We start from the raw sequence: 25,070 nt of genomic DNA on the forward strand, positions 1-25,070 counted from the left end.
GAGGATCATGAGTACAGATTTTAAAATGTGGTCATGAGAAGTAGGTGAAGGATAGCAGGGAATAGGAAGCTGGAGAAGGAGTGTGTTGGGAAATGGGAGAGCTAGAACACGAATAGTTGAAAAGTAAAAAGAAAGATGAGGAAGGGTGAAATTTGAGTGGACAGAGGCAAAAAAGAAAAAAAAGGAGGAAAGAACTAAAAGGGAAGAATCAGTATATCAGAGACAGGTATAGTGAGAGAATGAAACAAGACAGGAGAGATGAGAAAAGCCAAATGGAATGAGAATTAGCAGAAGAGAATGAGACCAACATGTAAATGTAAAAGTTCATTTATATACCGCAATACCTTCTGGTTCAATGTGGTTCACAAAACATAAGAACTGTATAATCCAGTGAATAACACATATCTATTAACATATCTCAAAAGCATCTATCAATCTACAATAAATTTCGAGTACAGATAAGTTTATAATAACTTTCTAAAATGCATATAAGATGATGAAGCAACATGATGGAAAAAATAAAATGTCCAGACTACAAAAGTAGAAAAAAGGTATTTTTTAGTATCTCTCCAGACCGGCATAGGTTAATCTTATAAGTGGGTATATATCTCATCATGACCAGCAGGTGGAGACTGAAACAAAACTCTGGAATAGTACATAATAGGTGCCTTTCCCCATTCCTATCAGTCTGCCGAATAGCCTAGCAGAACTAAGAACTTGAAACAGAAATAAACAAGACTCCGGACAGGAGTAACAACTAATATACTTGAATGCTGTTGGAAAATGCAAAGGAGAGATCCCGGCAAGAAAATGTCCCCACAGCTTGCCAGCTACGGCAGCTGAGCCACAGCCACTGTTCTTCAATTCTCCCTGGCCCTAGAAAAATACTAGAACCTGCAAAAAAAAAAAAAAAATCTGCACACGCAACATCCACAAGAACAACACAATAATCAGGGTGGGGTCCTATGCCTGTCTGGAGAAGTTAAAAGAAAGTAAATTAGCAGGTAAGAACCTAATTTCTCCTTTTATTTTGAATTTATTAACTGGAATATATTAGCTTTGGGATATGTGCATTGCAGATCTTTGTACTGGGTTCAGTGGCATAGCCAGACAGCTGATTTGGGGAGTAGGTGGGTACCAAATTTTCTCTATGTTCCTTGCCTAAGTGCAAAATATAAATATCTGATCTGGCATGGATCCTCAAGCTCCATCAGCTAAAGACCTCTTCCTCCAGTCCAGCAGCCATAACTCAGGGACACTGCCTTTGGCTGCAGAGCTTAGAGATTTCTGGCTCTCAGACTGGAGAAGGAAGTTGTCATCAGCTGGATATGCTTAGGGATCCCCACCAGCTATAGGAGGTGGCTATTTTTTAAATTTTTTTGGCTCTTGTATGGCTGTTGTACCAATTATGTTCTGTAGAAAAAGAAGTGCACTTCTATTTTTCCTGTATTGCAGTACTTGCTAAATTTAATTTCTTGGGATTCCCAGTTCAATTTTGGTTTTCATATTCAAGTTTCAAGTTTATTAAGATTTTATATACCGCCTATCAAGGTTATCTAAGCGGTTTTACAATCAGGTATTCAAGCATTTTCCTATTTGCAGTCTCTTGTTTTGTATTCGGTGAAGGCCTGTCTGTGTTTTGTGTGTGTGAAGAAGTCATTTAAATCTGTATCGCCTGGTAGAGTCCTTACGAATGAGTTATATGCCTCACTGCTACCAATGGAGACTGAGCACAAACTTGTATATCAGGCTAGATTCCCCCCTAGCAACTCAGTCTGTCTCAGTCTCCATAGGAGGTGGTAAAACTGGATCGACTCCCCTCTTAGTACTGTTGGAACTTTGTTTTTGGACTCCAGGGTTCCCCTTTTGTGTCAGATAGAGCTTGGACGGGTCCTGTTTGGAATCCGTCCGACCTTGGGGATGTTAAACCCGGTGGGTCTCATGCTGGGTCCCTCCACCTCCCCATATTTTGTAGAGGTGCTTCAGCCAACGGCCTGGCCCCCTGGTTGGTCAGCCTTCCAGCTTTGAGAGCCGTTGAGTCTGTTCTGTAAATATAAAAATAAAAAAGACAAAATCCTGAGGTGTGCCGGTCTAAAGGGCTCATTTCCCTTTAAAACTGCCCTTTTACTCTATTTTCTCATCTAACCGGCACTTTTCTTTCAGCTAGGGCGGTTTTCAGCACAATGAGCACTTTTAATGGGAGAAAATGCTCATTGTGCTCCAGACGCGAGGTACTCGCAGCCAGCCTGTGTAAGCGTTGTGCAGGCGGGAGTGGTACGGTAGCAGATGCCGGCAGCCAGGGCACCCCGATGCATATACCTCGTGAGTCGGCTTCAGATCGCGGGGAATCCCGGGCTTCCCTCGACGCCCACACAGAAGGTTCCCCAGCCACCAGTTAGAGAGAAAAGGATTCCTTTGTCACCGTAATGGCTGGGGATTCCCTTTTCACGGCGGTCGGTTCCTCAGCCTCAGCATCAGGAAAGTCCCAGGCTTTTCAGATGCGGCAGGCCACAGGAGCTCCGATTTTGGCGGTTTCAGGTCCAATTTTGAAGGGAACCTCCTTCATCTCAGTTACCTCAGGTGACTTTCCCCCTGTTCTGGAAATACAGGGGCAAGGTATGGCAGGGTCCCCTGCTGTGGCAGGGAGTCCCTTGGGGCCACTGGGGGTCTTTCCCCCTGAATTTATGTTAGGCACCCGAGGATCTCAAGGGATGAGGATTTTTGCCCAGAGGAACAGGATGTTATTGATGAGGACCTTGTCCCTTGGGGAGATTTCCATGATTCTCTTGGGGGGTCAAGCAACCCCCTGCAGGCGAAGATGTGTCTGTGGTGCGCATTTTTCAGCAGGAAGAGCTTCATGAGTTAGTTCTTCAGGTCTCCTCGGTTTTGTACTTTGAGATCACCATGTCGGAGCCCCCACGTACAGTGAACTCCTTGCTTAATGGGATCCACTCTGCTTCCCGCTCTTTTCCTATACATCAGGATATTCAGGATATTATGCTCGCACAGTGGCAGAGAGTGGTAGAAAACTTGAACGCTCTCCCGGTGGCTATTATAGGAGAAAATACCCTCCAGGGATTCAAGACAAAGTTAGACAGGTTTCTGCTGAACCAGAACATATTCAGGTTAGGCTAGACTCAGTTGGAGCACTGGTCTTTGACCTAAGAGCTGCGACGGGAGCGGACTGCTAGACATGAAGGACCACTGGTCTGACCCAGCAGTGGCTAGACTCAGTTATGGCACTGGTCTTTGACCTAAGGGACGCCGTGGGAGCGGACTGCTTAGCATGATGGACCACTGGTCTGACCCAGCAGCAGCAATTCTTAATTTCTTTTGTTATCAGTTCTGTGCACTTCCCTTTGGTCTGACCAAGGCTCCACGGACGTTCACCAAGGTGATGGTGCGAAAAGAGGGCATTCTAATTCATCCCTATCTGGCCGACTGGTTGATTCAAGCGAAGTTGTTACAGGAGAGCACCGGGTCACAGCTCGGACGGTGGAGTTTCTGCAGTCGCTGGGATGGGAAGTCAACCTTTCTAAGAGCCGGTTGTCTCCATCTCAGCGCCTGGAGTATCTAGGAATGCTGTTTGACACCTTCTTGGAGAAGGTCTTCCTTCTGGAGGCCCGGGTATGCAAATTGCAATCTCAGATTCACAGAGTCACACCTTCAGGAAATATCAGCGTCCAACATAGAATGTTCAAGCGGACTTCCTAAGTCATCACGTGCTAGATCCCGGAGCATGGTGTCTCAGCCCGGTAGCTTTTCAGTTGATAATGCAATCTTGGGGTCAGCCCCTCATGGACCTGATGGCCATGGTCAATGCCAAAATACCCCACTTCTTCAGTCGTCGCAGAGATGATCAGACTGAAGGTCTGGATGCTCTGGTTCAACCATGGCCAACAGAGGGGCTGTTGTATGTGTTCCCTCAGTGGCCATTAGTGGGCAGAGTTCTTCTACGCATAATTTGCCATCCAGGCCTAGTGGTTCTGGTGGCTCCGGATTGGCCTCGACAACCATGGTATGCAGATCTGGTGAGGCATCTGTTGGCGGATCCTCTTCCTCTGCCTCTCTTGGACAACCTTCTGACTCAGAGTCCCATTCCAATGTTCGATCCAGGTCCCTTTTGTCTTACGGCTTGGCTCTTGAAAGGGATCGCCTAGGTAAGAAAGGGTATTCAGATAAAGTGATCTTACCTCTCTTGCTGTCCTGGAGGCTTTCCACCTCTCAGGCTTATGTGAGGGTTTGGGGTATATTTGAGGAGTGGTGTGATGTGTGTGGAGTGGTCTCTTTTCACTCTTCCCTGCCTACCATCTTAGAGTTCTTGCAGGATGGCCTGGTTAGGGGACAGGCTTGGTCTTCACTCCGGGTTCAGCTTGCGGCCTTGTCAGCCTTTCATGGGTTGTTGAAAGATCAGCGTTTGACTGCCGTTCCTGAGGTGATTTGCTTCTTGCAGGTTGCCAAATTGCTCAAGCCTCCGGTACAACCCTCTGTTCCATCTTGGGATCTGAATCTGGTTCTGTCAGTTCTAGTGCGTCCTCCTTTTGAACCATTGGGTGACTACTCTTTGAAGGTCCTTACTCTTAAAGCAGTCTTCATGGTGGCCATTACTTCAGCTAGACGTGTTTCTGAGCTGCAGACTTTTTCTTGTAGGGCTCTCTTCTTGGAGTTTTCTCGGGAGTGGGTTGTCTTGAGGCCTGTTCCTTCCTTTCTGCCAAATGTAGTTTCTCCTCTTCATGTTTATCAGGCAATGGTCCTCCTGGTGTTAAGTAGCCGGGAGGGCTCTTCTGAGCAGAGACAGCTGCGCAAGTTGGATGTCAGTTTGGTCCTTTGCTGTTATGTGCAGAGGACCCAGGAGATCAGGAAATCAGATAGTAACATAGTAGATGACGGCAGCTAAAGACCCAAATGGTCCATCCAGTCTGACCAACGTGATTCAATTTAAATTTTTTCTTCTTAGCTATTTCTGCGCAAGAATTCAAAGCTTTACCCAGTACTGTGCTTGGGTTCCAAATGCCGAAATATCTGTTAAGACTTACTCCAGCACATCTACACCCTTCCAACCATTGAAGCCCTCCCCAGCCCATCCTCCACCAAACGGCCATATACAGACACAGACCGTGCAAGTCTGCCCAGTACTGGCCTTAGTTCAATATTTAATATTATTTTCTGATTCTAAATCATCTGTGTTCATCCCATGCATCTTTGAACTCAGTCACAGTTTTACTCTCCACTACCTCTCTCGGGAGCGCATTACAGGCATCCCTCTCCGTAAAGTAGAATTTCCTAACATTGCCCCTGAATCTACCACCCCTCAACCTCAAATTATATCCTCTGGTTTTACCATTTTCCTTTCTCTGGAAAATATTTTGTTCTACGTTAATACCCTTCAAGTATTTGAACATCTGAATCATATCTCCCCTGTCTCTCCTTTCCTCTAGGGTATACATATTCAGGGCTTCCAGTCTCTCCTCATAAGAACCTCCTATCATTTTTGTCGCCCTCCTCTGGACCGCCTCAAATCTTCTTACGTCCTTCGCCAGATTCGGTCTCCAAAACTGAACACAATACTCCAAGTGGGGCCTTACCAATGACCTGTACAGGGGCATCAACACCTTCTTCCTTCTACTGACTACGCCTCTCTTTATATAGCCCAGCATCCTTCTGACAGCAGCCACTGCCTTGTCACACTGTTTTTTCGCCTTTAGATCTTCGGACACTATCACCCCAAGGTCCCTCTCCCCGTCCGTGCATATCAGCTTCTCTCCTCCCAGCATATACGGTTCCTTCCTATTATTAATCCCCAAATGCATTACTCTGTATTTCTTTGCATTGAATTTTAGTTGCCAGGCATTAGACCATTCCTCTAACTTTTGCAGATCCTTTTTCATATTTTCCACTCCTTCTTCGGTGTTTACTCTGTAACAAATCTTGGTATCATCTGCAAAAAGGCACACTTTTCCTTCTAAACCTTCAGCAATTTCACTCACAAACATATTGAACAGGATTGGCCCCAGCACTTAACCCTGAGGGACTCCACTACTCACCTTTCCTTCCTTTGAGCGACTTCCATTAACCACCACCCTCTGGCATCTGTCCAACAGCCAGTTTCTGACCCAGTTCACCACTTTGGGTCCTAACTCAGCCCTTCAAGTTTGTTCAACAGCCTCCTATGAGGAACTGTATCAAAGGCTTTGCTGAAATCCAAGTAAATTACATCTAGCATATGTCCTCGATCCAGCTCTCTGGTCACCCAATCAAAAAATTCAATCAGGTTCGTTTGGCACGATTTACCTTTTGTAAAGCCATGTTGCCTCGGATCCTGTAACCCATTAGATTCAAGGAAGTACACTATCCTTTCTTTCAGCAACATTTCCATTATTTTTCCAACAACTGAAGTGAGGCTCACCGGCCTGTAGTTTCCTGCTTCATCCCTGTGACCACTTTTATGGATAGGGACCACATCCGCTCTCCTCCAATCCCCAGGAATCACTCCCATCTCCAGAGATTTGTTGAACAAGTCTTTAATAGGACTCGCCAGAACCTCTCTGAGCTCCCTTAATATCCTGGGATGGATCCCGTCTGGTCCCATCGCTTTGTCCACCTTCAGTTTTTCAAGTTGCTCATAAACACCCTCCTCCGTGAACGGCGCAGAATCTACTCCATTTTCTCGTGTAACTTTGCCAGACAATCTCGGTCCTTCTCCAGGATTTTCTTCTGTGAATACAGAACAGAAGTATTTGTTTAGCACATTTGCTTTCTCCTCATCACTCTCCACATATTGGTTCCCAACATCTTTTAGCCTAGAAATTCCATTTTTCATCTTCCTCCTTTCACTAATATATCTGAAAAAATTTTTGTCTCCCTTTTTTACATTTTTAGCCATTTGTTTTTCTGCCTGTGTTTTCGCCAGACGTATCTCTCTCTTGGCTTCTTTCAGTTTCACCCTGTAGTCCTTTCTGCTCTCCTCTTCTTGTTTTTTTTTTTATATTTCATGAATGCCAATGCTTTCGTCTTTATTTTCTCAGCCACTAGGTTGGAGAACCATATCGGCTTCTTTTTTCTCTTGTTTTTATTGATTTTCTTCACTTAAAGGTCCGTAGCCATTTTTAGCGCTCCTTTCAGCTTAGACCATGGTCTTTCCACTTCTCTTATGTCCTCCCATCCTAACAGCTCTTTCTTCAGGTACTCTCCCATTGCATTAAAGTCCGTACTTTTGAAATCTAGGACTTTAAGTATCGTGCGGCCGCTCTCCACTTTAGCCGTTATATCAAACCAAACTGTTTGATGATCGCTACTTCCCAGGTGAGCACCTCTCAAACATTAGAGATACTCTCTCCATTTGTGAGGACCAGATCCAATATCGCTTTTTCCCTTGTGGGTTCCGTCACCATTTGTCTGAGCAGAGCCTCTTGAAAGGCATCCACAATCTCCCTACTTCTTTCCGATTCCGCAGACGGAACATTCCAGTCCGCATCCGGCAGGTCGAAATCTTCCAACAGCAGAACCTCCTCTTTCCTTCCAAACTTTTGGATATCCACAATCAGATCCTTATCAATTTTCTGCGATTGAGTAGGAGGTCTGTAGACTACACCCACATAGATAGAAGTTCCATCTTCTCTTTTCAGAGCAATCCATATCGCTTCTTCCTCTCCCCAGGTCCCTTGCATTTCAGTAGCTTGGATATTGATCTTTACATAGAGAGCTACTCCTCCACCTTTTTGATCATCTCTTTGTCCTTCTTGTGGGTCATCGTAAGGGGGATGGCGCTTCTAAGTCTACTATTGCGCGCTGGTTCAAGGAGACTATTGCTTCCACTTATCTTCTGAAGAAGAAGCCTGTTCCAGAATTTCTCAAAGCACATTCCACTAGGGGTCAGGCATCTTCTTGGGCTGAGTCTTCTCTAGTGCCTCCAGTGGATATTTGCAAGGCTGCAGTTTGGTCTTCTCTGCATTCCTTTGTCAGACACTGCATGTGGATGTTCAAGCGCGTCAGGACGCGGTATTGGCGAATGTGTTCTGGTGTCGGCCCTTCGGGAGTCCCACCCTTAATGAGTACTGCTTTGGTACGTCCCATTTGTAAGGATATCAGTCTACCAGGCGACACAGAAGGAGAAATTAGGTTCTTACCTGCTAATTTTCTTTCTGTTAGCCTGGAGACTGGTATAGTCCCCCACCCTATCTGTCTGTGTGGTGATTGCGGTTTTTGATTTTCCTCACATGCAGATTTTAGGGTTTTTTGCGGGTTCTAGAATTTTTCTAGGGCCGAGGAGAAGTAAGAACAGCAGCTATGGCTCAGCTGGCTTAGCTGGCGAGCTTTGGGATGTTTTCTATACCAGGATTAAGTTCTACACAAGTTCCAACAGTTGTTTACAGATGTTTGTTATTTTTTCCACTCCTGTTCAGAGTGTGTTATACTGTTTTTAGTTGAAGTCTTTCCTAGGTTTTTGCTTGGCTATTCGGCAGACTTGGTTGCTAGGGGGGAATCTAGCCTCATATACAAGTTTGTGCTCAGTCTCCACCTTCTGGTAGCAGTGAGGCACATAACCCATTCATAAGGACTATACCAGTCTACAGGCTAACAGAAAGAAAATTAGCAGGTAAGAACCTAATTTCTCCTTATCTGTGGAGATCGGGGAAAGATGCAGGGAAGAGAGATCAGGGAGCCTCTCCTTAATTCCTAACCTGGGCCACAACATATCTAAAACCAGCCCTGATGTCAGGAATGCATTTATTCATTTATTTTATTATTTATATACCACTTATATCCTAAGTGGTTTACATTCAGGTACTTTATCATATTTCTCTATCTGTCCTGGTGGGCTCAAACTCTATCTAGGGGATTAAGTGACTTGCCCAGGGTCACAAGGAGCAGCGAGGGATTTGAACCCATAGCCTCAGGGTGCTGAGGCTGTAGCTCTAATCCCTGTGCCTCACACTCTCACATGTACCTAGTACTTGCATATATGGGTTATACTGTAGAATACTAACAATTACACACCTGACTGCCTTCAAATAATCTAAAGGTTTCCTTATTTTAGGTACATTGCCCAGCACAAGTGTGAAAGAGTTCTTAATGCATACATGTATTAGGATGCTTTCTGTGGATGTATTAGGATGAAATTTGTTGGAAGTTATGGAGATGCCTAATTGAAGTCAGTGGGAGGGCTTATCCCTATTTTTATGTCAGCTAAGCAACTGCAGCAATAGATCTTGGGCCCAAAGAGCCCTAAGTCTGGCCATTAGAGACTCTCTTACTGTCCTTTCCCCGAGCCAGCACAAGAAACAAAAGACCTAAGCCAGGAATCAATCCAAAATCCTGTGCACTTTACTCTTTTGCAGCAGACACTGGAGGTACATTAGTCCTGGTGAGTCAAGATGGAATTCAGAGGCCTCCCCTTCATTTCCCTCAGGGTGGCCACCTTCTTGCCTTTCTCTCATGCCTGGAGAATGGACTTTTACCACGAGGACAGCTAGAGCCACCACTTTGGTCTCAACGGGGAAAGGTAGGCATTGATAAAATAGATGTATGTTCCATCAGTGATACAAAGCAAGAACTTCAGTAAAGATTTCAGATGTACAGAGGGGAGGTGTTGAAGGATTAGCTCCTTAACTGCAATTCATCCTGACTCTTCCCCCCAAAAAACTATATTAAAAATAGACTTGGTATCAAGTGCCCCCCCCAATGAAAAAATTAGCCCTGGTGTCTAGTAGACACCAGGACTTATATTACTAGTGCCCACAGAAGAAGTCTTTTGGCTGTCAAGTAAAACATTCTGGGTCTAATATTCAACACCCCTCCTCTGCCGTGATATCCAGTGCTATTTAATTGGCCAGGAATGGCTCCTAGTCAGTTAACCGTTAATATTTCTTTCTTGTGGGGACTCTCATCTGCTGCACTAAATACTGACTTTATCCCAGGACAAGCAGGCAGCATATTCTCATTAATGGGTGACATCACCGACGGAGCCCCGGTACGGACCACTTTAAAAGTGCATCTCCACTTTAAGTCTTTTGAAAGTCCGAACCACACGTGCGCGAGTGCCTTCCCGCCCGACGTAGGGCGCATGGTCCCTCAGTTTCTTAGTTTCCGTGGAGCTTAAAAGATGTGTTTTTTCAACAGCGGTTGAAACTTTTTTTCTGCTGCCTTCCCGTTCTCGCGGACTTTGACTTTTCAGTCATCTTTTGTTTATTTAAGAGAGGAAAATAATTTGAAACAATTTAAGAGCAAACTCAAGGGTTTACTTTTTAAAGATGCATTCAGTGATTAAATGAATTGGTTATGACTTTCATTTTATCTTTATATTTTTTGAGAGTTTTCTCCTTCCCTTTCCTATTGTTCTTAACCTTAATTGCTTTTCTTTATATTAATCAGATTATATTTCTTTCCTAGTCTTTCCTTGTGTTTTATTATGTTTGTATAAGTTGGTTTTCATTATGTTTAGTAGTTTTAGTCCCGCTGTTAGTTATGTTTGTTTCCCTTAACTCTGTAATTTTTATTGAATTGTATATCGCTTAGAACTCGGAATAAGCGATTAATCAGATGTTATAATAAACTTGAAACTTGTTTGTTTAATTGTTTTCAGTAAAAAAAAAAAGTAACAATTTTCATTTTTTCCCTTTTGCGGGTTCAGCCCGGCGGGACCTGTCCGACCACCTTGGCCTTGAATTTTTATTTAGCCGAGGCTGTGTTTCCTTCAGTATTCCGCCCGCAGACGGGTTTCAAAAAGTGTGGACTTTGTGCTCGCCCCATCTCCGTGACTGACCTGCATCACTGGTGTCTCCAGTGTTTGGGGTCTGAGCACCGTCCTGACAACTGTTCCTGCTGTTCATCTCTGCAGAAAAGAACCTTAAAGAACCGTTTGATTCAACAGCATCTTATTTTTGGTTTCGCAATGGAAGGAGACATGACACCTCTTTCGATGTCAGTGGCGCCTGCTAAATCAACACCGCAACTTTCGACACCGGTGGAACCATCTTCAGTGTCGCATCCTTCAGTGGTTAAGCTGGCTAAGATGCCTTCCCCCACCCCTTCTGGGCCTCAGGTAAAAGTAGTAGTGAGCCAAGTCCTGCCGACCCCAAAGAGGCTGAAGAAGCGCTCTGCTCTGATCTCGATGAGTGCCTCAACATTGGCCTCCTCATCGCCAGAGCATGGAGCCGCACTGAAGGTACTGGCAAATAAGCCAGTAGTACCGGTGCTTACTGTTAAGCAACAGATACTCGATTTGCTAAGAAAGGAATTGCGTGAACATTTCCAAATACTAGTGCCGACCCATCTTTTGCCCACGATCTAAACAGTTTCTGGATGCCTTGGATTACGATCAACCACCCAAGGAACTCCTCAAGCTTCCACTTCATGATATCTTACGAGAAACTGTTTATAAAAATTTTGAGACGCCACTTACTATTCCTGTGGCCCCTCATAAGTTGGATTCTTTGTATAGGGTGGTACCTATTCCTGGGTTTGACAAACCCCCAACTTCCACACGAGTCTCTCCTGGTAGAATCTACCTTGAAGAAATCCTCGGGAGCTAGTATGTATGCCTCTATCTGTCCTGATAGAGAGGGCAAGGCCATGCAGTGGCGTACTAAGGGGGGTTGGGGGGGGCGGTCTGACCCGGGTGTAGTCTTGGGAGGGGGGTGCACAGCCGGCCAGGTCCAGAAAATTCCTGGGCTGCAACGGCGACGGCACTCAGCAGCATCGGCGCCCCCCTCCGCGACAGCACTCAGCAGCATCGGCGCCCCCCTCCGCGACAGCACTCAGTGGCATCGGTGCCCCCCCCCCTCCGCGACAGCACTCAAGTTCGGCCTCCTTCTCCCGGCATCAACAGAACTTCAGATCGGCAACGCAGTGCTCAGTCAAAAGCTTCCCTCTGACTCAGCTTCCTGTTTCCCCCCAGGCAGTTCAGTCAGAGGGAAGCTTTTGACTGAGCACCGTGTTGCCGATCTGAAGTTCTGTTGATGCCGGGGGTAGAAGGAGGCCCGTTGCCGATCTTAAGTGTCATCGCGGAGGGGGGGCATTGCCGATCTTGTTGCCAAAATCGGAAAGGTGAGGCTGCCGACTCTGATCCAGAGCTAGTACATCGGAGTGGGGTGGACCAGCAGCCGGCAGCTACAGTCATCGCGAGAAAGCAGCAGGACTGCTGGAATGAAAGAGTGGTGCAGGGAGAGAAAGGGGGCAGGGTGGTATGGAAGGGTGGTGCTGATGGAATTGATGTACAGGGAAAGGGGAGAGAGCCATAAGGGGGAAGGATACTGGAGGGAATTGGATTGGAGGGAAAGAAAGGGGGCAGATGCTGATTGAAGAGTGATGGATGGAGAGAGAAAGGTGGTATGGCGAGTAGAGGGGGAGCCTATGCTGGATGGAAGTGCAGATGGGAGAGATAAGGGAGCAAATACAGGAAGTGGGCAGAGAGAGGAGAAGGTACTAGATGGAAGGGGTAGAGAAAGAGGGCACATGATGGAAGGAAGGGATAAATAAAAGGAGGGCACATGATGGGGGGAAAAGGATTGAGTTAGGGAAATACTGGAGGGGGTGAGGAAAAGAGGTGGTGAGCTGTAGGTAGACAGTAAAAAAAGAAATTGATGAGAGGATAGTAAGAACGTAATCTAGATGGATGCAGAAAATAAATTGAAAAGGAAAATGAGGGAAGAAAGGGACTGCAGAAGAGAGGTGGGAGAGGGAAGGAGAGGAGAGAGATGCCAGACCAATGGGGGTGAAAGAGAGATGGAAGGGGGAGGCATACAGTTTCTGGAAGGAGCATAGAAGGAGAGAAAATGCCATATAGGGGCGAGAGATGGCAGACAGTGGATGGAAGGAAGAGAGTAACAAGAAGATGAGGAAAGCAGAAACCAGAGAAGACAAAGGTAGAACAAAAATTTTATATTTATTTATTGCTTTAGGAGACATGTGTCACTGTTTCTGTGGTGTTGCATTGTATGCAGAGTCCAGCTTCTTGCTGGTTCAATTTAACCTTTGTCTATGTATTTCTATTTTATCCCCCCTGTTACAAAACCATAGAGCGTTATTTAGCGCCGGCCGTGGTGGTAACAGCTCTGATGCTCAGAATTCTATGAGAGTCTGAGCTGTTACCACTGTGGCTAAAAACCGCACTACAGGTTTGTAAAAAGGGGACGGATTAATTTGTGATTACATATTCCATACTAGGCGAAGGTGTTTTCTCTGTTCTGTGTGTTCGAAAGACATGGTTTTCTGTTAGGATTGATGGTGTAGGATTGATCTGTACTAGTCTGGCTTGTTTAGTTTTACAATGGGTGTATTGATATTGTAGTGCTCACTGCAGTATGTAAGATGCTGCCTTTTCCTAGGTACTCATGTGTGACATGTGGCTTATTACTAAAAATCATGTTTTTCATACAGATGAGGGGGGTGCCAAAAAATGATGGGTCCCGGGTGTCACATATGCTAGGTACGCCACTGAGGCCATGGATCAGTTTGTAAACGACTCTACCAAAATGTTATGTTAGCCAACCAGTCTGGCAATTACAATCTTCACTTCTCCTTCTACTTTAAGTATTTAGTCAAACAAGTTGCTTCCTTCCAGAAATATCTTCCAGAGCGTAAGCTTCCTGCTTTCCAGCATTTTATTTCTGACCTTTTCCAACTTCGAAAGTATATGGTTCGTTCCACATACGATACCTTTGAACTCACTTCACGTGCTGTAGCAGTGTCGGTGGCCATGAGACACCTGGCCTGGCTTCGGGTTTCTGAGCTAGATGTCAACCATCAAGACAGGTTAGCAAATGCACCTTGTCTAGGACTAAAAATAATCCAAAATTCCGCCGTGCGTCTCATCTTCGGCCTAAAGAAATGGGAACACGTCACCCCCTTCTACCACCAACTTCACTGGCTGCCATTCGAATCTAGAGTCCTTTTTAAATTCGCATGCTTCTGCTACAAATCGGTAAATGGTTCAGCACCAAGTTACATCAATCCTCACTTTAACCTCTATTACACAAACAAGAATTCCCGTAGAATTCAGCTGTTCGCCTTCCCGTCGCTAAAACTTTGTCATCTTAAAAGATTCCTAGACAAAACCTTCGCCTTCCAAGCAGCCAAGCTCAACCCATGGCTTGCCCAAATGATACTCGAGGCCCCCACTTACCTCGGCTTCAGAAAATTACTCAAAACCTACCTATTCAGCAAACAAGACCCCTAACAGCCCCCCCCGCTTACATTACCACTTCGCCCCCCCTGCTTCCCCCCCTGCTCTTCTCCTCCCCCATAATAGCTTCTCTCTTCCATATCTTCCACAACCTCCCGTCATCCTATGTCAAGTTCGGTTAAAACTTGTTATATATCTGATAAATTGTTGTAAATCTGCTTGTCAACGCAGATACTAATCTAATTGATGTAAACCGCCTAGAACTCACCGGGTATGGCGGTATATAAGAATAAAAATTATTATTATTATTAGGAGACAAGCTTTATCCCAGGACAAGCAGGCAGGTATTCTCACTAATGGGTGACGTGATCCAATGGAGCCCCAATGCGGACGCCTCACAAGCAGACTTGCTTGAAGAAACTCGAAGTTTCGAGTTGCCCGCACCGCGCATGAGCGAGTGCCTTCCCGCCCAGCACAGGGCGCGTCTCCTCAGTTCTTACTTTTCTGCGGAGCCGAGAAGTCCGTCTTCGACTCTCTGTGTGAAGTGGTTTTCACTTGTGCCTTCTTTAGTCCGTGGTTTTGGGTTCTTTTTCTCAGAATCACTGTTTTCTGTTGTGTTTTCTTGTTTTTTGTTTTTTTTTTAAATTTCTTCCATCCGTTCGACCGGGCAGGCCACATGGCCGCAGGCCCGCAGCTTCGATCTTGCGGCGGAGCTTTTTCGGCCTATGTCCCGGCCTGCAACCAGTTTTAAAAAGTGTTCCAAGTGCCAGCGCGCAATTTCTTTGATGGACCCTCATCGACGCTGTCTTCAGTGTCTCGGGCCTCAACATCTACCGAAATCGTGCCGGCCTTGTTCATCACTTAAGTCCCAGGCCTTCAAGTGTCGTTGCATCTTGTGGGAGCAGCTTTTCAGCATGGAGTCCTTGATGGATCTTTCGTCCTCGAAGGGTGCTTCGTCCTCGGCATCGCCCGAGGCTCCCCAGGCTTCCACATCTACTGTTCCAAGCCTCATCAAACCTGCTTCGTTTGTACCGGCTATGTCTTCGACGCCTGCTGCAGTGCCTTCCTCTGTCTCTTCAGGTCAGGTAGCACAGCAGCCCATTCCCTCGGTGGTGCTTAAAGTGCCCAAGGCTTCTAAGTCCAAACACTCTCACACTGCCTCGAGGGAGCACGAAGCCTGTGCAGGTGGTCCCGTTGGAGAAGCGGATCCATCCTTGCCGGCTTCGTTCCAGACCTTATTAGAGAAGCAATTCATCCAGCACTTTACTACCATGGGGCTGAAGCTTCTCTCCCAAATTCAGCCTGGGCATGAGGAGGTCTCCTGCGAGGTCGAGCCGCCTCCTGTGCCTCAGTCGTACGCACACTCTCTACAGGGAGCAGAATCTCTGCGAGTGTCTGGTCTGGCATCTCAGCATGCATCGCAAGGAGCAGAGTCTTTGCCCATGCCTCCATTGGAACCCGTACACTCGATGCAAGGAGCAGAGTCTTTGCGAGTGCCTCGAGGTTCTTCCACTCAGCCTCCTCTGCTTCGTTCCACGGCCTCCAGCCCTATCCATTCTCTGGGGGCTTCGGTGGGGACACGCTCGCCTCAGTTGTCGAGGCCTGCTTTGAGGCACAGCTCGCATCATCGATCGAGGCATTCTTCGAAGCATTCATCCAGGCATGCCTCGCCTCATCGGAAGCTGCCTTTTCTCCAATATTCCCCACCACCTGCTTCGACCCTTCCGCTTCCAGACCTCGAAGACCCGGTGGGTTCTTTTTCGCCATCCAGGTCTCCTTCTTCAGTGGAGCACGCTGCCTCGACATCCTCGAGTCCCTCTCGAGGCCAGGCTTTAGCAGATCAGCTGTCTTTTTCATCTTTCCTATGTCAGATGGCTGCTGATTTGGATATTCAACTTGACACTGGATCTAAGTTTTCCAAGGAGAATCTTGAGACCAGGCATCTCCCTCACCCTCCTGCTGAATCTCTCAAGCTTCCTCTTCACATGCTTTTGGATCAAACCTTTGTCCGCTGTCTGAAAACTCCTTATTCCATTCCAGCAGTTCCAGGCAAATTGGATTCCAAATAGAGAACTGTTCATCACAAGGGGTTTGACATTGCTCAATTATCTCACCAATCTCTTCTGGTGGAATCTTCTTTGAAAAGATCTCACCCTTCTCAGGTCTATGCCACTGTTCCTCCGGGCAGGGAGGGCAAGACCATTGACAGATTTGGTCATCGCATCTTCCAAAATTCTATGATGACCTCCAGAGTCCTCAATTATAATTTTCATTTCATCACCTATTTTGAGTTTTTTCTCTCCATCCTTCAGAAGTTCATGCCTTATTTGGATTCTCGTGTGCAATTCGAGTACCAAGAAGTTCTTGCATCCTTGTCTCAACTTCGGCTGCAGCTTCTTCAGTCATCCTATGATGCTTTTGAGCTGTCTGCTCGAGCTACTGCTTGCTCGGTGGCCATGCAGCGTCTGGCGTGGCTCCGTACCATTGACATAGACCCTAACCTACAGGACTGGCTGGCTAATATCCCCTGTGCTGGCAATGACCTCTTTGATGAGTCCATTGAGGCAGCCACCAAGAAGCTTTCGGACCACGAGAAGTCTTTTCAATCCATTCTTCGTCCAAAGCCGAAGGCGGCTCCATCTCAACCTTCAAGCCTCCTTTGATTTATCAATGGCGTTTTCCACCAAAACAGGCTCCTGCCATCCGTCAGCCTGTCAAGAGGCAACATCCTCAGAAGCAGCAGAAGCCTCAGCCACCTGCTGTATCCAAGGCTCCTCAGCCTTTTTGACTGTCTCACTCAAAGCATAACCTCAGTCGTTCTGCCTTTTTCCATTTTTCCCCCTATCGGAGGTCCTCTCCATCATTTTTACCACTGATGGACGACTATTACCACCTACCTCTGGGACCTTTCCATCATCAGAGAGGGATACTCTCTTCAGTTCCATCAAGTTCCTCCGGAACATCCTCCAAGAGAGTATCATTCCAACTCGACCCAGACCGCCCTTCTTCAGGAAGCTCAAGCTTTGCTTCAGCTTCGAGCTATCGAGCCCGTTCCTTTGGCTCAACAGAACAAGGGTTTTTACTCCCGGTACTTCCTTGTTCCAAAGAAGACGGGCGATCTGTGTCCTATTTTGGATCTCAGGGTGCTCAACAAATTTCTGGTCAGAGAAAAGTTTTGCATGTTGACCCTAGCATCCCTGTATCCCCTCCTCGAGCAGAACGACTGATTATGCTCTCTGGATCTCAAGGAGGCCTACACACATATTCCCATCCATCCGGCCTCCCATCCATACCTCAGATTTCGGGTGGGAAATCTTTATTTTCATTACAGAGTGCTCCCTTTCGGCCTGGCCTAGTCGCCCAGAGTCTTCACCGAGTGTCTGGTGGTGGTGGCCACTGCGCTCAGGAACCATGGTCTGCAGGTCTACCTGGACGACTGGCTCATCAAGGATTCCACGGCTCAGGGAGTCATCCTAGCGACCCAACAAACTATCTGGTTCCTGCAGAGTCTGGGATTTGAAATCAACTTTCCGAAATCCCATCTCCAACCTTCTCAGACTCTTCCATTCATCGGAGCTGTTCTTGATACTGTCCAACTCAGAGCGTTCCTTCCTCAACAACGTCTGGAAGCTGTTCTCCGTCTTTTTCATTTGGTGTCCTCTCGCCCGTCCATCTCGGCGAGACACATAATGGTTCTTCTGGGTCACATGGCTTCTACAGTGCACATGACTTCTTTTGCCAGACTTCACCTCAGAATTCCTCAGTGGACCCTGGCATCTCAATGGACGCAGGTTTCCGACCCTCTGACTCGACACATCCAGGTCACACCTGCGCTGACACAGTCTCTTCGCTGGTGGATGCTCTCTTCCAATCTATCCAGAGGCTTACTTTTTCACATGCCCCCTCATCAGAAGTTTCTCACGGCCGATTCTTCAACTTACGTTTTGGGGGGTTAATCTAGATGGTCTCCGTACTCAAGGCTATTGGACCAGTGTGGATCGTCAGTGTCACATCAATCTCCTGGAACTCAGGGCGATTTTCCATGCTCTCAATGCTTTTCAGCATCTGCTTCACGACCGTGTAGTCCTCATTCGCACAGACAATCAAGTCGCCATGTATTATGTCAACAAGCAGGGAGGCACGGGATCTGCCTCCCTCTGTCAGGAAGCTCTGAAAGTTTGGGATTGGGCAATTCGTCACAACACCTTCCTCAAAGCTGTCTACATTCAGGGGGCGGACAATGCCTTAGTGGACAACTTGAGTCTTCTTCTACAGCCTCACGAATGGACTCTCCATTCCACGCCCCTTTATCACATCTCTAAGTGGGGAACACTTCAGATAGACCTCTTTGCAGCCCCCCACAACTACAAACTGCCTCAGTTCTGCTCCAGGATCTACACTCCTCATCACCTCCTCATCGCTTTTCTTCTGGACTGGATGAATCTCTTTCTATATGCGTTTCCTCCGTTTACTCTAATTCAAAAGACGCTGGTCAAGCTGAAGTCCGACCATGCCACCATGATTCTGGTTGCTCCTCGGTGGCCCAGACAATCCTGGTACTCCCTTCTACTTCAACTCAGCAGCAGGGAGCCCTACCTTCTACCAGTTTTTCCCTCTCTGCTTATGCAGCACCAGGGATCTCTGCTTCATCCCAACCTGCAGTCTCTACACCTGACAGCTTGGTTCCTCTCAACATAGCTCCTCTGCAGTTTTCTCAATCTGTGAGGGATGTTTTGGAAGCTTCACGGAAGCCTACTACTAGACAATGCTATCACCAAAAATGGACTAGATTCTCTACTTGGTGTTTTTCTCATCATAAGGAGCCTCAACTTTCCTCCTTATCTTCAGTTTTGAACTATCTGTTGCACCTTTCTCAGTCTGGTCTCAAGTCTACTTCGATCCGAGTCCATCTTAGTGCAATTGCTGCCTTCCATCAGCCTATTGAAGGGAAACCTATTTCTGCTCATCCTGTGGTTTCCAGATTCATGAAAGGACTTTTCAATGTCAATCCTTCTCTCAAACTGCCTCCAGTGGTTTGGGACCTCAATATTGTTCTTACTCAGCTGATGAGACCTCCTTTTGAGCCAATGGACAAGGCTCATCTGAAGTATCTCACTTGGAAAGTGGTGTTTCTCATTGGCCTCACTTCTGCTCGGCGAGTCAGTGAGCTTCAAGCGTTGGTTGCGGATCCACCTTTCACCGTGTTCCATCATGACAAGGTGGTTCTTCGTACTCATCCGAAATTCCTTCCTAAAGTAGTCTCGGAGTTTCATCTCAACCAATCTATTGTCCTTCCAGTGTTTTTTCCAAAGCCTCATTCTCATCCTGGAAAATCAGCTCTTCATACTCTGAACTGTAAACGTGCTTTGGCATTCTACTTGGAACGCACCAAACCGCACAGAACTGCTCCTCAACTTTTTGTCTCCTTTGATCCAAACAAGTTGGGACGTCCTATCTCTAAGCGTACCATCTCCAATTGGATGGCAGCTTGTATCTCTTTCTGCTATGCCCAGGCTGGATTTCCTCTTCACAGTAAAGTCACAGCCCATAAGGTCAGAGCAATGGCAGCTTCTGTGGCTTTCCTCAGATCTACACCTATTGAGGAAATTTGTAAAGCTGCTACTTGGTCCTCGGTTCATACCTTCACTTCTCATTATTGTCTGGATACTTTCTCCAGACGGGATGGACAGTTTGGCCAAACAGTATTGCAAAATTTATTCTCCTAAGTTGCCAACTCTCCCACCATCCCACTTTGGTAAGCTTGGAGGTCACCCAAGTGAGAATACCTGCCTGCTTGTCCTGAGATAAAGCACAGTTACTTACTGTAACAGGTGTTATTCAGGGACAGCAGACAGCTATTCTCACGACCCACCCACCTCCCCGGGTTGGCTTCTTTGCTAGCTATCTGAACTGAGGAGACGTGCCCTGTGCTGGGCGGGAAGGCACTCGCGCATGCGCGGTGCGGGCGAATCGAAACTTCGAGTTTCTTCAAGCAAGTCTGCTTGTGAGGCGTCCGCATCGGGGCTCCGTTGGATCACGTCACCCATTAGTGAGAATAGCTGCCTGCTGTCCCTGGATAACACCTGTTACGGTAAGTAAATGTGCTTTTTGGTCCCTCCATGGACACGGCTACCCAGAAGTTGTCTACTCATGAGACCAGATAGGACACTCTGGTCAAGTCCAAAAAGAAGCCTCCACCTTCTCATCCCCTCAGACCAGCTTCTTCCTATTAGAGAAGGTTTGCTGCAAAACCTGCGACTCCTGCTCAATCTTAACCCAGGAGACAAAAACAGCAGCAACCACATCAGCAGCATAAACCACAGGCTGCTACCCAAAAGCGTTCACAGCCTTTTTGACGTGTTTTTTCAGAGCATAGTCAATGTCACCATTCTGCACACTTTGCCTCAGCCCATCGGAGGCCGACTTCAACTTTTCATCGCTCGCTGTGAGCTCATAACATCAGACCTCTAGGTCCTAGCCATTATATGTCAGGGTTACACTCTCAATTTTCACACCCTGCCACCAGACCATCCTCCACGAGAGTCTACTTTGGACACTGCACAGTGCTCCCTTCTTCTCTTGGAGGTTCAATCCCTTCTGCTGAATGCCATTGAGAAAGTTCCTCTCAACCAGCAGGAGCAGGGATTCTACTCCCGTTACATCTCAGTACCAAAGAAGATGGGAGGACTGAGACTCATTCTGGATCTCAGAGCTCTCAACAAATTTCTAGTCAAGGAGAAATTCCGGATGCTCTCCCTCACCTGCTTTATACTCCTCAATCAGAATGACTGGCTATGATTTCTGGATCTCAAGGAAGCTTACACACATATTCCAATTCATCCAGCTTCCAGGAAGTACCTGTTTTCAAATCAATCAATGTCATTACCAGTACAAGGTCCTTCCCTTCGGCCTGGCATCTTCTCCCAGAATCTTCACGAAGTGCCTCATTGTAGTGGCTGCATCTCTCCGATCACACGGCCTTCAGGTCTTCCCTTATCTGGACGACTTGTTGATCAAGTCTGTATCGTCTCAAGAAGTGGTCCAAGCAACATCTCAGACCATTTCTTTTCTTCAGGTTCTGGGATTCAAAGTCAACTTCCCCAAATTACATCTTCTTCCATCTCAACGTCTGCAGTTCATTGGGGCAATCCTAGACACCACTCTCATGAGAGCGTTTCTTCCTCAAGATCGCCTTAAGTCTCTCATCCGCCTTTGTCAACAATTGCTTCCTCTTCAATCCATCTCAGCAAGGCACATGATGGTTCTGCTCAGCCACATGGCTTCCACTGTCCATATGACGCGACTGGCAAGACTACACCTTCACACTCCTCAGTGGACCCTTGCCTCTCAGTGGTCTCAAGCGACAGATTGTCTCTCACAACATATATCTGTAAAATCATCTCTTCTGCAGTCGCTTTAATGGTGGATGACCTGTTCCAATCTATTCAGAGGTCTCCTTTTTCACTTACCTGCTCATCACAAGGTCATCATGACGGACGCATCCCCTTATGCTTTGGGGGCTCATATGTACGATCTTCAGACTCAGGGTCTTTGGATCACCAAGGAGCGAAAATTTCACATCAATTTCCTGAAACTCAGAGCGATCTATTATGTCCTGAAGGCCTTCCATCATCTTCTCTGCCCCCAAGTTCTCCTTCGCACATACAATCAAGCAGCTATGTATTACATAAACAAGCAAGGAGACACGGGATCTCTCCTGTTGTGTCAGGAGGCCCAGAAAATCTGGACTTGGGCGACAGCTCGCAACCTGTTCTTAAAGGCTGACTACATTCAAGGGGAGAAGAATTCCGTAGCAGACAGCCTCAGCAGAATTCTTCAGCTCTCGACTCTGCAACTCTCCAGTCCATCTTTGCTCAATGGAGCTCTCCACAAGTGGACTTGTTTGCATCTCCTCACAATCACCAATTGCCACAGTTTTGCTCCAGGCTTTACTCTTCTCTCTGTCTGGAAGCAGATGCTTTTCTCCTGGATTGGACGGGCCTGTTTCTATATGCATTCCCTCCAATCCCTCTCATGTTGAGAACTCTGTTCAAGCTCAAGTGAGAAACAGCCACCATGATTCTCATTGATCCACAGTGGCCCAGACAACATTGGTTCTCCCTTCTACTTCAACTCAGTTCCAGGGAACCAATACCTCTTCCAGTATTTCCTACTCTGCTTAACTGGGATTCTTTCCAGTTTGATGAAGCCATCATTTGAACCAATGGCCACAGCTCATCTCATGTTTCTTACCTGTAAAGTTGCCTTCCTTATTGCTGTCACCTCTCTCAGGAGGGTCAGTGAGTTACAAGCATTGGTGGCAGATCCACCCTTTACAATTTTTTATCAGGACAAAGTGGTTCTGTGCACGCATCCAAAGTGTCTACCAAAAGTTGTCTCAGAATTTCATCTCAATCAATTGATTGTTCTACCAGTGTTTTTTTTCCTAAACCTCATTATCATCCTGGAGAAATTGCTTTGCACACTTTGGACTGTAAACGGGTTTTTGCCTATTACATTGACCGGACAAAGCCACACTCTTTAGCGTTTACAATGGTGAAGATCTGGAATGACCTCCCTCCAGATATTAGAACTCTTGTCCCATTGACTTGTTTCAGAAAAACCCTGAAAACATACTTATTTACAAAATACCTTACAAATAACTGATAAAATGCTTAGCTGATCATAAATGTTAATATCTATCAATTCTTCCTTTCTATTGTTCATCATTGATCTTTATGATTATGTTTTTGTTAACCGGTTCGAGTCCCTTAGGGGAATGATCCGGTATATAAGATCAAGGATTAGATTAGATTTGATCGTACTTCTCCCCAGCTGTTCATCTCTTTTGATCCAAACAAGTTGGGGCATCCTGTTTCCAAGAGAACACAAGTGGATTCTCAGCTAAATCTAAGCACAAAATTATATATCCTACTCTGGATTCTGCTTTTAGGCCTGTTCCTCATGATGATTCACTTCCTGTTCCTGTCCCTCCACAAGATGGATTTGCTTCTGTGGAACATGATGAGGAATGTGATGATGATGCAGCTGGTCACAATCTAGAATTATCTGATCCTGATGTGAATGATGAAGATTCAGAACTAGAGATCTTTATACAAGTTGAGCTCAATGATCTTATTCGTGATCTAAATCTTTCAAAAGAATAAACAGAATTTCTTGCTTCAAAGCTTAAGCAAAAGCACTTGCTTGCAAAAGATGCTAATACAGTGGTACCTTGGATTACAAGCATAATCCGTTCCAGGAGCATGCTCGTAATCCAAAATGCTTGTTTATCAAAGTGAGTTTCCCCATAGGAAATAATGGAAACTCGCTTTGATACGTTCCCACTCCCCCCCCCCCCCGGAGGCCAGCAGCTCTGCTCCCCTCCCCGCTCACAAAGACACCCCCCCCCCCCCCCGTGCGTACCGACACCACCCCCCCGTGCGAACAATTTAAACTTACCCCTGTCTGGCACCGGCACACAGGCACAGATCATGCCGGTGCCTAGAACATCTTCCGGCTGTGCCTGCGTACCGGTGCCAGACAGGGGTAAGTTTAAGTTGTTCGCGCGGGGGGTGTCGGTTCGCACGGGGGGGGGGGGGTGCCAGTTGGAGCAAGGGGGCCTTTGCGAGTGGGGGGAGCGATTCCGGGGGGGGGGGGGTGCTCACAAATCGAATCAACACTCGGTTTGTGAGTCAAAAGTTTGCTGAGTGTTTTGCTCGTTTTGCAAAACACTCGCAAACCGGGTTACTCGCAAACCGAGGTTTGACTGTATAACTCATTACAGAAAAGGAATCATAACTTAACAACATTCTTCACTGTAAATGGCTCATTGTGCTTTTGTCATGACATCAACGGGCTCTTCAACAGTTTGTCACAAGTGCATTGTCCAGATGAATGGCATCTCTTCATTGATTCTTCACAGAGAAGCTTGAAGGCAGTGTTACTGTACAACGGAAATTCCAAACCAGTATACCAATTGCCCATTCTGCTCATCTAAAGGAGAATTTACTAGAAGCAATCACACCACATCAGTGGAACATCTGAAGGTCATTGGCATGCTAATGGGAATGCAAGGAGGATTCACTAAATACTGCTGTTTCCTGTACTTGTGGGATAGCAGATCTACAGCTGAACATTATGGGCTCCTTTTACAAAGGTGTGCTAGGGTTTTTAACGCACGCACAAAATTACCACCGCTATAGCGTGCGGTAGCCACTCGGGAATTTAACATGCGCTATTGCGCGCGTTAAGGCCCTAGCGCACCTTTGTAAAAGGAGCCCTATGTCAAGTAGGTCTGGCAGCTGAGGGATACCTATAACTCAGAGACAAACCGTGTGAAATTTATGCCATTGGTGGATCTTCATGAAATATTTCTTCCACCTCTTCATATCAAGCAGGGTAAAGAACCTGGTAAAGGCCATGGGTAAAGCATACTCGCCAGAAATTTCCAAAAATCAGCACTGCAAAACTGAAAGAAGGGATATTTATAGGCCCACAGATCGTCCTTTATGCAGGATGAAGATTTTAAGAAATCACTGTCAGCAGCTGAGCTTGAAGCTTGTGAGGCATTCAGTGATGTTATTATTTACAATATTTCTGTTGCCTTGTTTTTTATCCTGTAAACCACTTTGAACTGTAAGGCTTATGTGATATATAAATAAAAAATGATGTTATGTTATACTCACATTTCATACCTAAACTCTGGAACCAAACCCCATACTCTATATACTTGCTCAATTCATTACTAAACTTCCTGAAAGCAGTGAAATCGTATCTGTTTACTTAATGTGATGTGATAATGTGTTGGAAAACAGGAAATCTAATCTAATCCTTAAGTTTGTATACCGCATCATCTCCACGTTCGTAGAGCTCGACGCGGTTTACAGTAGGAGAAATAGGAAGGAACTACAACAGAGGGTTAGAGGTAGAAGTGTGAAGAAAATTT

The 25,070-nt window shown here is 46.3% G+C and overlaps 1 protein-coding gene across 3 annotated transcripts in view; it reads left to right on the forward strand.

The window, feature by feature from the left end:
• The window catches only part of SGSM2 (small G protein signaling modulator 2), a 278,910-nt gene that overhangs the window by 74,179 nt on the left and 179,661 nt on the right, over positions 1 to 25,070 (forward strand). For all 3 annotated transcript variants that reach the window (XM_033921351.1, XM_033921352.1, XM_033921353.1), the window contains exon 10: positions 9,339 to 9,502. In XM_033921351.1, the coding sequence (XP_033777242.1) occupies positions 9,339 to 9,502 (164 nt within the window). The remainder of the gene's footprint in view (positions 1 to 9,338; positions 9,503 to 25,070) is intronic.

Source organism: Geotrypetes seraphini, chromosome 15 (assembly GCF_902459505.1).
Source record: "Geotrypetes seraphini chromosome 15, aGeoSer1.1, whole genome shotgun sequence".
Classification (NCBI taxonomy): Eukaryota; Metazoa; Chordata; class Amphibia; order Gymnophiona; family Dermophiidae; genus Geotrypetes; species Geotrypetes seraphini.